Consider the following 13,047-nt stretch of genomic DNA (forward strand, 5'->3'; position numbering starts at 1 on the left):
ATTTGTGTCTGAGGCAAAATCTGAATGCAAGGCTTCCTCAATGTAAGGCCAGATATGTCTGTCTGTCTGTCTGTATCTCTCTGTCTCTCTCAACAGAAGCTGACTTTTCTATATTATTCTGTAGTTGACAAAACATTTGGATCCTCATGACAATTCTGTGAAAGAGGTGATGAGAGTATTATCACCATTTTATAGATAAGAAAAGGGTCAAGTCCAGGGTTCAATGGCTTTCCCAGGCTCCCACAGCTACTTAGGGCAGAACTAGGGTTTGAACCAATGTCCCCTGACTCTAAATTCAATGCTCTCACTTCTTCTGTCCATAATACTTTTGGACAAAAAATCATGTAACTACTGAAAAATTATGGAGAGAAGGTATTAAGTAGCCCAGAAAGCAGTTATCCAGTTGTACAGTGAGTAATAAAACAAGCTTTTACTCTCTAAACATTTCTTTGGATTACTCCTGCCACATAGGCTCTTCATTCCTGTTTCTATTTTGCTGAATGCCACTGTACTAAGCCACAAAACCATCCTGACTTGGTCCACTACAAATTTATGTTTTCCAATCTCAATCAGGCTCTCATTCCAATCCTTTCACTCTTGCATGACTGATTCTACATTCTTCCCCACAGTGTCAATTATCAAATGAGATAATAATAATATTGCACAGTGCTTGGTACATAATAGGTATGTAATAAATGCATGTTCCCTCTATCCTAAACCATCTCTTTTCTAATAAGGTAACCTATAACACTATTTCCTCTCACCTTCTCAGCAGAGGACCTCAACCCAGACTTCACTGCAAGAAACTGAGGCTACCGTACACTTCCTCTCTTGCTCAACTCTACAATTCAAATAATCTTAAATTCATCATTACCCTCTCCTTCTTTTCTCCAGTCTCAAGAGTACTGATAAAGTGCCTATTTTTCCCTACCAATTTCAACCTCCCTATTTGTGCCACCAATGCCCTCCCATCTCCTCTGACAGTTTGCTCCTTTGATAATCAGATAATTTCCTCATTTCCTAATTATGAATTTCTCCTTATTCATCAACTCTTTCCCTGGCGAAAAACATGCCCCAACCTTAGAAACTTTCATTTGACTCTAACATCTTCTCAAGCTATTGTCCTATATCATTTCCCCTTTCCCAGACAAAATTTCCCCAAAAACTTGTCTACTAACTGCCTGCCAAACTATCACCTCCAATTCATTTCTCAACCCCTTGAAATACTACCCAGTTCAAAGTACTCTCTCTAAGGTCACCAATGATATCTTCATTGCTAAATCCAATGGATTTTTCCAAGTCCTCATGAAGCAATTAACTAACAAATACTTATTTTTACTTATTTTACCAATTTTTAAAGTTTTATTTAAAGTTTTGAGTTCCAAATTCGATCCCTCCCTTTCTCTTCTCCCCCCTCTCTGAGAAGGTAAGCAATCAGATATAGGTTATATATGTGCAATTATATAAAACATTTCCATATTAGTCATTTTCTATCAGAAGACTTGAATAAAAGAAAAAAATGAAAGAAAGTGGAAAAATAGCATGCTTTAGTCTGCATTCAATCAATGTCAGTAATAAACATTTATGAAGCACCTACTATACACCAGGCACAAGGCACTGGGGATACCAACACAAAAGTGAACAACCCCTGCAACTCAAGGGGCTTTCATTATTTTACGGTTGGGGAGGGAATGGGAGACAACATGCATATAAATAAGCATATACAAAATAAGTTATCAGACAACACAGTTTGAGATATGGAATATTTTCCCTTCATTCCCAATTTTTTCATTATTTCCTTTGATATTACAGACCTTTAATTTCTCCAAATGAATTTCATCATTTGATTGAGTTCTATAAAGTATCCCTTTGATAGTTTGATTGGTATAGCATTAAAACTACAGATTAACTTTGACATTAATTTCATTTTTATTATGGCACAACCTAGCCCTGAGTACTGAATATTCCTCCACCTATTTAAGTTGGTCTTTATTTCTTTAACTTTGTAATTATATCTATACAAGTCTTCTGTCTGCTTTGGCCAACTGATCCCCAGATATTTTATGTATTTTGTAAATATTTAGAAGAATTTATAAAATTATAGCAACATAAAGAAAAACAATTTTGAAAGACTTTTAAGAATTCTGATCAATGAAATATAACCAACCAAATCTTCAGACATCTCCTCACAGAGATGTAATGGATACAAGATGTATACAGACATACATTTTTGGACACTGCCACTGTATGGATTCATTTTGCTGGACTATGCTCATTTTTAACAAGAATTTTTCTTTTTCCTTTCTTTCTCTCTGTTTTTAATGAGGGGAAGAAGAGCAGCAAGAGTGATGCCAAAAAAAAAGGGGGAGCCACTGAAATTTTTAAAAAATGTACAGAAAACAGAAAAAATTCAGAATAAGGGAACACAGACAAGTAGGACAGTTTTGGAAGTAATGAGCAGAATTTACTTTAAAAATTATGAAATGGGATCCATTCATGGTTTCATAAAGAACCCTCTTTTTGTGTTCATATGTATGGAAAGTCTCTTTTTGGTGTGTAAGTTCAAAATAATGAAAAAAAGAAAAATTGTAAATAACGTCTACAAACTTATCTCAGGTTCCTAATATTTTGTACCATTTTTACCAGCACATTAATTGATAAGAGTATAGTACAAGCTTCATGTGCATGTGCAGGCGCATGTGTGCGCACACACACACATACACACACATAAAACTGCATGGTAATAAAATTTAGTGAATAGGGAAATGTATTTTTAGCACTAACAACAATAGTTTCAGAATTGTTCAGCACTACTAAGTATTAAAAATTATTTAGTAGCTTTGTAGTTCTTAGAGATCACAATATAAAAAGTATTCATTAATAAAATTAATAAAAGATATGTTACCAAACTTAACACACAAGCCAACATTAAATGTTTTCTAAATTATTTCTAGTTCAATTATTAAAATCCACACTAAAAATATTTAAGTACATTTGAAAAGTAAATATGACTATAAAGTTTTTAAGTGCAATTCAAAGAAACAAAAAAAAAATAGAATACCTGGTAACTAAAGGATGTTTTCTAGTAACAGGACCTAATTTAGGACCATGGCCAGCCAGTCGTTCGTAAAACACATTTCCCAAAATACAATTAACCGCCTGAAAGTCATTAACGTTTACGTCACTTCAGATAAAAAAAGAAAAGAAACAGCAATAAAATTCAAAGAAAGAAACAAAACAGCAGTAAAATAAATGAAACCTGTTCTTGATGGTAGTTTATTTGGCGAAGTTTCTCTGCATTTAATTCCTCAATTCTTTTACGGAACCAGTTGCAGCACTCATCAATTGCAGCTGGTCCACTGCTAAATGAGATACAACAATATAATTATTATTTAATGAGTTTATGAAATAACTATATGAAACAATACTTCTGGTATGAATAATACATAGTTATAACCTGTGTGCCTTTTAGATTTGCAAAACAGATCCCTGACAACTCATAGATAGCATAAAGATGAGGTGCCATCCCTGAGAAAAGGGATGGAGTCAAGGATCCTTAGGCATATAGCCTGAGAGAATGATATACTGACACTGACAGAATACTTATGAGGGGAACACATATATGATAAGTTTGTCCTGGCCAAAATGATGGCTTAGCTAAATGGATAGGGATTACATTTTAATTAGGAGTCTTAGAGAAAAACTACTTTTTTGGTCAGTAAACTTTTAGAATACTTTGAATTTTTGTGCACGTTTTAAGCTTAATCATTTCCCCCATAATCATCAAACCCTTACTAAAGAGTTTAACTAAACGTTTGACTATAAAGTTTAAGTCTAAAAGGGGAAAGTGCAATGAGGTGCTGAGTTACAGGGAATTCAAAGGGAAAACTTACAGGTAAAATGAGGATGTAAAAGGCAACTACAGTAGGGTAATCAGATTAGCACAGCACTAGGACCCTAGAATGAGTCTAAGACTCAAATCCCCTGGGAGGTATGAGATCAATAAAATCCCATAAAATTTATCACCCAATTAATTTAAAGGTCTCTGAAAACTCACAAATATTACTAAGATAGTTATTTTATAGGAAAAATAGAGCTACATACTTATGTGGTATGAAAGTAGCTAAAGCAATGTTCATATCTACAGTACAACCAAGTCGTTTGTATTCTGGGTCCTGAGCGATCTTAAGAAGCTGCTTTGGGTCAGATTTTGTTATTGTTTTCCTGTTTTCTGAAAGAACAAGAAAATAACATATTAAAAGATTAAAATCCACAACTACATAAATAAGACATGAACTATTCTTTTGGAAATCATTTCAGAATTCTTAGTTGCAAAAACACAAATTTAGGTTTTCAAACATCCCTGAAATTATACAGTCTCATAGAAAGGTATACTCATGAAATTTCTTAAAGTTTGCAACTGTCTTTTACCTTGTGTAAGAAGGGCTCTAAATTGTTGCACTGCTTTGTTAACATCCACTTGAAAAAATTCCCAGAGTTGAATCTTGGGATAAATATCCTCCCAAACTATTTTTCGAATACACTGAAAAAGAACAAAGAAAAAGACTTTAGAAAACTTCTCAGGGAATTAAAAAAAAAAAGCAAACGTATCACAGGCAGTACCAATTCCAAACTATGGTACAACAAATAGTTTACTTTGTTCTGTTATAAATTGTGTTACTATGTTTTCAGTTAGGTGTATCTTTAGACATACTAACATTCATTTGCTGGTCATTTTCAATCAAAGCAGGTAGTCCTTTTTCTTTGTATTTTCCTTCTGAAACATCACATGTTAAGTGCCAAAGTGCCCTGTCCAGGATCCAAGCAGGCTTCAGGTGTGGAGAATTCACCAGATTATATGCACATTCTGGATGCTCCTGAATCCATTTACTATTGGCAGCTTACAGAAAAGGGAAACAAAAAAGGGAAAGCTTATAACAAAATTAGCTTTTATTGGTTTCTACATGTTACCTTTTAGGGTTACATAAACTATTATTGCTTGGAATCAAGATGGCACAGTGGGTAGAACTCAGAGCCAGCTGTCAGGAAGACCTGAGTTCAAATATGACCTCAGACATTTACTAGCTGTGTGACTCTGGGGAAGTCATTTAACCTTGTTTGCCTCACCTTTCCCCTCTGTAAAAATAACCTGGAGAAGGAAATCGTGAACCACTTCAGTATCTTGCCAAGAAAACCTCAAATGGTGTCATGAAGAGCTGGACACCAATGACTGAACAATAACAACAAACTATGATTACTTTTAAAAAATATTACATATTGAATTTTCCATAGGTAATCCAAAGTGGAAGACCTGATACCTATGCAAGTATTGCCCATGAAATCATCTATTTTACACAAACGACCTTCATGGTAAAAATGCTTTTGTAACAATTAAAGTCATTTGTATATTTAATTCAATGGCACATTATTTTACTACCAAATACTGAAAAAGCTCTTCAATAAGATGAACAATGAGACTGGCAAAGTGCTAGTTAAAAGAAATATGATCAAAGAAGAACAAGGATAAAAGTTATATTTCATGAACCATTTAAATTAATAAAATGCTAACTTTAAAGTGAACAAACATTTTCATTTTTATATAAAATCAAATTGTATATCCTGAAACAACCAAATATGGTTAAAAGCAAAGTATGAATGCAATTCCTGCACCAGGGGTGGGGAACTTGTGGCCTCAAGGCCACATGTGGCCCTCTAGGTCTTCAACTGCAGCCCTTTGACTGAATCCAAACTTCACAGAACAAATCCCTTTAGTAAAATGGATTTGTTCTGTAAAACTTGAACTCAATCAAAAGACTGCATGCATCTGAGGACCAAGAAGGCCATATTGTGGCCTCACAGGTTCCCCACCCCTGTACCTGGACACTCAATAACACTGTTATAAAGGGATCTTATACCATATTGTCACAATTAATCTTAATTGGTTTCCCTACTTCCAATCTCTCTTCTCTCCAAGTAACCCTCAACACAGCTTCTAAAATAACCTTGTTAAGGCACAAGTCTGATCAAGGAACTCTTGTGTTAAAAAACCTTCAGTAGTTCCCTTCCAAAATCCGGTTCTAAGCTTTCTTTTTTTAATTAACATTTTTATTTATTTATCTGGAAGGCAAGCAATTTGATATAGGTTATACATGTGTAGTCATGCAAAACATTTCCATAATAGTCATGCTGTGAAAAAAACACAGAAAAAAAAATTCAAGAAAAATAAAGACAGTAAAAAAAAAAGTATGCTCCAATCTGTATTCAGACACCATCAGTTCTTTGTCTGGGAATGGATAGCATTTTTTTTTAATCACAAGTCTTTCAGAGTTGTCTTGGATTGTTGTATTGCTGAGAATAGCTAAGTCATTCACAGCTGATCACTTTACAATATTGCTATTACTTTGTACACGTTTTCCTGAGAGCATCCTGCTCATCATTTCCTATAGTACATATAATATTCCATCATAATCACACACCACAATTTGTTCAGCCATTCCCCAATTGATGGACATCCCCTCAATTTCTAATTCTTTGCCCCCAGAAAAGAGCTGCTATCAATATATGTGTGTGTGTATGTGTGTGTGTGTGTGTGTGTGTGTGTGTATATATATGTATATATGTACATATCTTTGGGATAGACTTAGCAGTGGTATTGCTAGGTCAAAGGGTATGCATGGTTTTATAGTCCTTTGGGCATAGTTCCAAATTGCTCTACAGAATGGTTGAAATCAGTTCACAACTCCACCAACAGTGCATTAATGTCTCATTTTTCCCACATCCTCTTCAACATTTGTCATTTTTCTTTGCTGTCCTATTAGCAACCTAATAGGTATGAGGCAGTACCTCCTCATCTAACTTTCCAGTCTTACATGATTTCCCTTCATGGCCCATAGTAATTTTCCAGCTAAATGGGAATACGGTTTCTTCAAATCTATATTCTATCTCTCTTGTCCATAAATTCACTGAAGCCAGCTCCCAAGCCTAGAATACACTGTCTCCTGACAAAATAAAACCTTCATTGTTGTAAAGCACCTCAAATGTCAAGAAGTCAAATCTATATCAGAGAAAGAATCCCCTCAGCAATAGACCCCAAAGGTGTATTTCAGTAGCCTTTGTATGAAGGTACTAGGTGAAAGGGAATCCACTAGCTCCTAAGCCAGCCCATTCCATTTACGAATAGCTCTAACTGTTATGAAGACTTTCTTTTCATCAATTCTTCATTTTTCTTTTGGCAATCTGAATCTATTGTTCCTAGGTAGGATCAATGGGGCCAAGCAAAACAAGTTTAATCACACTTGTTAAGATAAGTCTTCAAACTCTATAAATCAGTTGTCGAGCCCCTCCACTCAGAATTTTCTCTGTGTTGGTTCCTATCCTCAACCTCATGACATAATCCTTGAAGATCTTTCACCCTTGTCAAACACTGGATGCTCTACTTTATAAATGTCCTTCCTAAAACATGGTACCCATAAGTGAATGAGATATCCCAGATATGACGAGAGTATAGTGGGACTATCACTTCCTTAGCCAGGGACACCATGCCCTCTTCAGTGCAGCCTAAGATCATATTAGCTTTTTTTTGGCTGCCACATTACACTACTGTCTCATACTGAGCTTGGAGTCCCCTAAAACCCCCAGGTCTTTTTCAGGTAAACTGTGACCAAGCCAAGTGTCTCCAATAATGAATTGATTTTTCCCTCAAATGTAAAATTTCACATTTTCCTCATTAAGATTCAACTTTTAATATTAGACCTAATAGTTTTGGCAAAGATTTTTTTTGGATCCTTACTATGTCATCAGATGTGTTAGCTACTCCTTCCAGTTTTATAATAAAGCTGCCAATTATACCTTTATTCAAGTTATTGACAAAACTATTAATCAACACAATGCCAAGCAAAGATCCCCAGGGGACTACAATGGGGATGTCCTTCCCAGTAAATAGCAAACTACAATTCTAAATCCACTTAAACTGTATTATCATTTAGCCCATACCCCTTGATTCTTTTGACGAGAATATCATTAAAGATGCTGTCAAATGCTTTAATAAAACCTAAGTAAACTACATGTTCATCATTCTCAGTCTAGCAGTCCAGTAATTTAATTCCATTTCACTCAATCAGTATTAAGCAGCTAGTATGGGCAAGGAACTGTGTTAAGTACTGGAGATATAGAGACAAAAATAATTCATTTCTTTTAGTTTATATTGTCAAAGAAGAAAAACGAAGTTGGTTTAACATAACTTGTTCTTGATGAAATCAATGCTCTGTGATCCCCCTCTTTCCTACTGTCTCCATTCATTTAATCACCCTTTTGATACGCTCTAGAATTCTACTAGAAAACTGAAGTCAAGTTCACTGGCTGACAGTTTGCAGACTATATTTTCTCTTTCTCTTTGGAAAGTCAGAAAATTTACCCTTCCCAGTTCTGTGGTGCCTATTCCCTTCTCTATGATCTTTCACACATCACTGGCAATGACTTCATCACATCTGCCAATTCTTTTATTAAAAAAAAACTTTTTTTTCAATCAAAGATCCACTTTTTCTCCTCCTCACACCTTTATTTAATTCTGAAGGGGAAGGTTGAAGTCCCCCACCAGCATAGTTTTGCTATTTCTTCCTGTAACTCACTTAACTTCTCATCTAAGAATGTGGATGCACTTGGTACATATATGTTTAGTATTGATATTACTTTGTTGTCTGTGGTACCTTTTAGCAAGATAGTTTCCTTCCTTATTTCTTTTAATTAGATCTATTTTTGCTTTGTCTGAAATCAGGATTGCTACTTCTTTTTTATTTTCACTTCAGCTGAAGCATAATATATTCTGTTCCAGCATTTTACCTTTACTCTATGTGTATCTCTCTGTTTCAAATGTGTTTCTTGTAAATAACATACTCTAGGATTCTGGTTTTTAATCCACTCTGGTATCTACTTCCATTTTATGAGTTCATCCCTTTCATATTAACAGTTATGATTACTAACTGTGTACTTCCCTCCATTCTATTTTTCCCTATTTATACTTTTCTCTCTTTTACCCTGTCCCTTCTCACCAGTGTTTTGCTTCTGACCACTGCCTCCCTCAATCCGCCCTCCCTTCTATCAACACCCCCCCTCCCTTTTCCTCTCCTACTTCTACTTTCTATCAGCCCCTCTTTTCCCTTTTTTTACCCTTTCTCTTCCTACTTCCCTACAGGCTAAGACAAATTTCCTATACCTAACTAAGTGTCTATGTTATTCCCTCTTTGAGCCAAATGCAATAAGAGTAAGGTTCAAACAATGCTCACCCCATCCCTTCTTTCCTATAGCTTTTTGACCTCTTCATGTGATGTCTTTTACCCTATTCTTCGGACTGAGGCAAACAGAGGTTAAGTGACTTGCCCAGGGTCACACAGCTAGTAAGTGTCTTGAACTCTGGTCTTCCTGATTCCAGGCCCAGTGCTCTATCCAGTGAGCCACTTACCTGCCTCCTCATGCCAAGCCACTAATTTCCTTTCCAATTCTTTCTTCCATTGGTCTAATTTCCTTTCTGTTTTTGCAAGGCAATCGGGTTAAGTGACTTGCCCAAGGTCATACTGCTAGTAAGTGTCAAGTGTCTGAGGCTGGATTTGAACTTAGATGCTCCTGACTCCAGGGTCCATGTTCTATCCACTGTGCCACCTAGCTGCCCCCTCATTTCCTTCCCAAGTTTTTCTTTAGTTCTCATTTCACTTATAAAAACATTTTAAACTTAAAAAACAAAACAAAAACAACCCAACTCTTGCTTCATATCTTGCGAGATTTTTAGCTGTACTTGTGCTTGAGCTGTGTTTTCTTTGAGGTTTTGCTGTGGAAGTTTTGGAGTCAATCTCTTCTTCTGGGTTTGTGTCTTGAACACCCCTGTCACCATATTAGCTCTTTATGGTGGTATTCTTTTTTCACTTGCTCATTCTTCCTACTTACTCTCTGACTTCAGACTTGATGTTATGAGCAAATTCTATGCACATTCTGGAGGGGAAGTCTGAGGCCGTCCTCTTGCTGCTTTCTTGGTGGTACTGAGTAATGAGTTATTTTAGGATCTAAGAATAGCTCAGGCTGAGGATTGCAAACTTTTATTGCCCACAAACCGTTTTGATCCAAGGCAAAATCTGATGGATCCCACTTTGGTGTGAGCTCTGTAAACTCCTGAGCTGGATTTAGTTCTGAGCAATAGTAGATTGCTACTGAACTCTGCCGTTATCAATGAGCTGGGAAGCTCTACTGGTTCAGTGATAGCAAACTTCCCTTTGATCATTCTTCTGTAGGCTTTAGACTGGGCTAGAAACTGGAACTGAGACCCTGCTATGCTTCTGTGGTCCAGGTACACCACTGCTGCTTGCTTTTCAACTCTTTCTTTTCTCAGTACACTGCTTGGGGCCTACAATCTTTGTCTCTTTATCCTGGAACACCAACCTGGGAGCACGGCACCTCAAACCAACCTAGACCTGTGACCTGGAACTGGGTCATGAGTGACAAAATTGCTAGGCACCTATTCCCACATCCTGCAGGTGGTGCCCCACAGTGATCAGGATCTCCTCTTGCCTTGATGTATAGCTTCTCCTTGCACTAGAATGCCCTGCACAGCCACAGTCCTGGCCAGACCAATCCTTAGTGACCATAGATCTCTCTGTGCCAACCTGGGTTGGAAAAATGACTCACTGTGACCCCTCCCCCCTTTTCCTTCAGGATTCAGTCTGGTATATTTTTTACATCTGTTTGGAGTTGGGGGAGGGGAGTTTGCTTAACTTCTTGCTACTCCACTATCTTGGCTCAGCCCACTGCAAATTCTTTTAGTAGCTTGGATACAGTTTGTCTGGGCTGTGTGAACTGAACTCATCAAGGGCACTGGAGCCCTGTTACCATCTCCTTACTTATCTTAGGTTTCAACTAGCTCCCATTAGTAATGTATGTTCTAGGCCTTTCTATTCTAAAGATTGTTCTCCTTGGCAAAGAATACAGAAGTAAATTAAGAGTTTTATAGTTCTGCTTTATCTCTATCACCCCACACCAGGGACATCCATTTCGGAGAGATACAGGTTGGCCAACCTTTTTCTGTTCCTTGCTCTGCTTCTGACTTTCTAGACCTTGCCCCCATGTCTTAGCTGCTGTCTCATCCTGGAACATCCTTAAGTGCTTGATGCTTCCTCACCCTCAAATGTCAATCTGTCACACTGGAACTCTTCTCCCACTGGTAAATTCCATCCTGATTCTCCATTTTTGGGAGGGGCCCAGGCTGGCAAACTTCCATTCCCCTCCTGGCTCTGTTTCTGAATTTTCAGATTTCACCACCATGCCATCCCAAAAGATACCTCACTTCACACTTTTCATCTCCCTTTTGTGTTGTCTTCCCCCATTAGAATGTAATCTCTTCAAGGATGGGACTCTTTGTTTTTGCTTCTAGTGATATCCTCAAGCTCAACACAGTGCCTGGCATGCTGTAAATACTTAATAAATGCTTGTTGAATGCTTCCTGATTCCCTCTTTGATCCTCCTTTACCCAACAACTAAGCACTAACAAAATCCTTTGGTTGTTCTTGAAACCATTTTTGCAGGGGTCAGACCAACCTCATTATGAACTCTGTTGCTTTTAAAACTATTTTTAAAGGACTGTGCCTCATTTTGATATTCATCTTCTATTACCCTTGTGTGTTGACCTTCTTTACATGTCTTTTATAGATCAAAGTTGATTAATGAGTTCTCTGTGGATCCACCGTCAGCCTCATTAGATAGTTCCCCTTTTCCTCATAAGAATTTCTTTTTGTGCCTTCAGAATTTCATTCACGAAATCATCCCACTCTTACTGGGTTAGATTAGGCCAGTTTTCCTCTCATCTATCAAAAATTCTAAATTGGAGTGAACACCTTGCCCTCAGAATTCCCAACATTTCCAATTCAGCAACTAGTTTTGTTTTTGTATTGAACAGACCTAGAACAGAATTTCCCTTTGCTGTTTTTTTTTTTTTGTAAACTTTCTAAAGTGTGACACTGCCATTAAAGCAAGTCAGCAAATTATTTGCTACTCTAGTTTTGGAGGAGGGAATACTTCCATTGATGTCCAAACAAGTAAAGCCCTTCATTCTTTAACATGACTCCATGCTACTGTGATTAATTTCCCCAAGTCCTCATTTGCTACAGAGAAAAGAAGTCCAGTTTATCAAGTTAAAGAGGCAAAGATTCAAATAATGACAAACTTTCCAAATAGCTGTTATCAGTATAAATCAAAGAATAATCCTTATAATACACTAGAGCTCACTGGTCTTTTTGATTAAGCTTTCAGACCTTAAAGTTACATGTCCTTTAAAGGAATATTCCAGAACTCACAATCCAAATGAATACTTTCCTTATTAAACGGCATCTGTGAATGCATAATTACTTCAGCAGTGTTGCCATTGCTCAAAAACATTTTTTGTGAAGCTGTCTTCATAGTCTTGTAGCACACTCATCTGAAAAGTCTCCATCTTTGAGAGTCAGAGCACTAGACTCGGGCTTGGAGTCAGAAGATTCAGGTTTGAACCCTGAGTCTCTTCTTAGCTAGTACAATGGAGCACTGTCATGAAGAAGCCAATCAGGTCACAATTCACTTCTTTTATATCATACACAATTTCTCAAACACATAAGAATGTCTATTTTCTTAACATCTGAATGACAATTTAAATTTCTGAGACAGTGGGTGCTTAGCAATTGCTAAGTAAATGAATGAATGTTACTGATGCTGAAGAAACAAATCAACAGTCTTCTCTTTTGACTTTGGGCAAATGTATTTTGGTAGATATCAGAATTTCTACTGAAGACTTTGCTACTGTATCAGGCTCATAGTGGAAAAAAAACACTTCATCACTATTTACTATTTTCTTCAAAAACAATATTTTATCCAGCTTTACTTGTAAGGTCAAAGGTTAAGTCCAAGTTTTCACTGTGTTCATTCAAAATGAATGACAATCTTTGCAGAAATTTTCCTCATGCTCAACTTTTCCATTTCAATAAAGCTATGTCTTTGAACTGAACTCTTCAAACTAGTATTTCCAAACTCATTTGG

General features: G+C 36.7%; 1 protein-coding gene across 1 annotated transcript in view; it reads right to left on the bottom strand.

Moving 5' to 3' along the window:
- AGL (amylo-alpha-1,6-glucosidase and 4-alpha-glucanotransferase) overlaps positions 1 to 13,047 on the bottom strand; it is a 71,848-nt gene that overhangs the window by 44,363 nt on the left and 14,438 nt on the right. The window contains 5 exon segments of the mRNA XM_020999735.2: positions 3,062 to 3,159; positions 3,260 to 3,362; positions 4,105 to 4,231; positions 4,432 to 4,543; positions 4,719 to 4,900. Coding sequence (XP_020855394.2) covers positions 3,062 to 3,159; positions 3,260 to 3,362; positions 4,105 to 4,231; positions 4,432 to 4,543; positions 4,719 to 4,900 — 622 coding nt within the window.

This window comes from Phascolarctos cinereus, unplaced genomic scaffold, assembly GCF_003287225.1.
Source record: "Phascolarctos cinereus isolate Bilbo 61053 unplaced genomic scaffold, phaCin_HiC Scaffold_5;HRSCAF=322, whole genome shotgun sequence".
NCBI classification, from domain to species: domain Eukaryota; kingdom Metazoa; phylum Chordata; class Mammalia; order Diprotodontia; family Phascolarctidae; genus Phascolarctos; species Phascolarctos cinereus.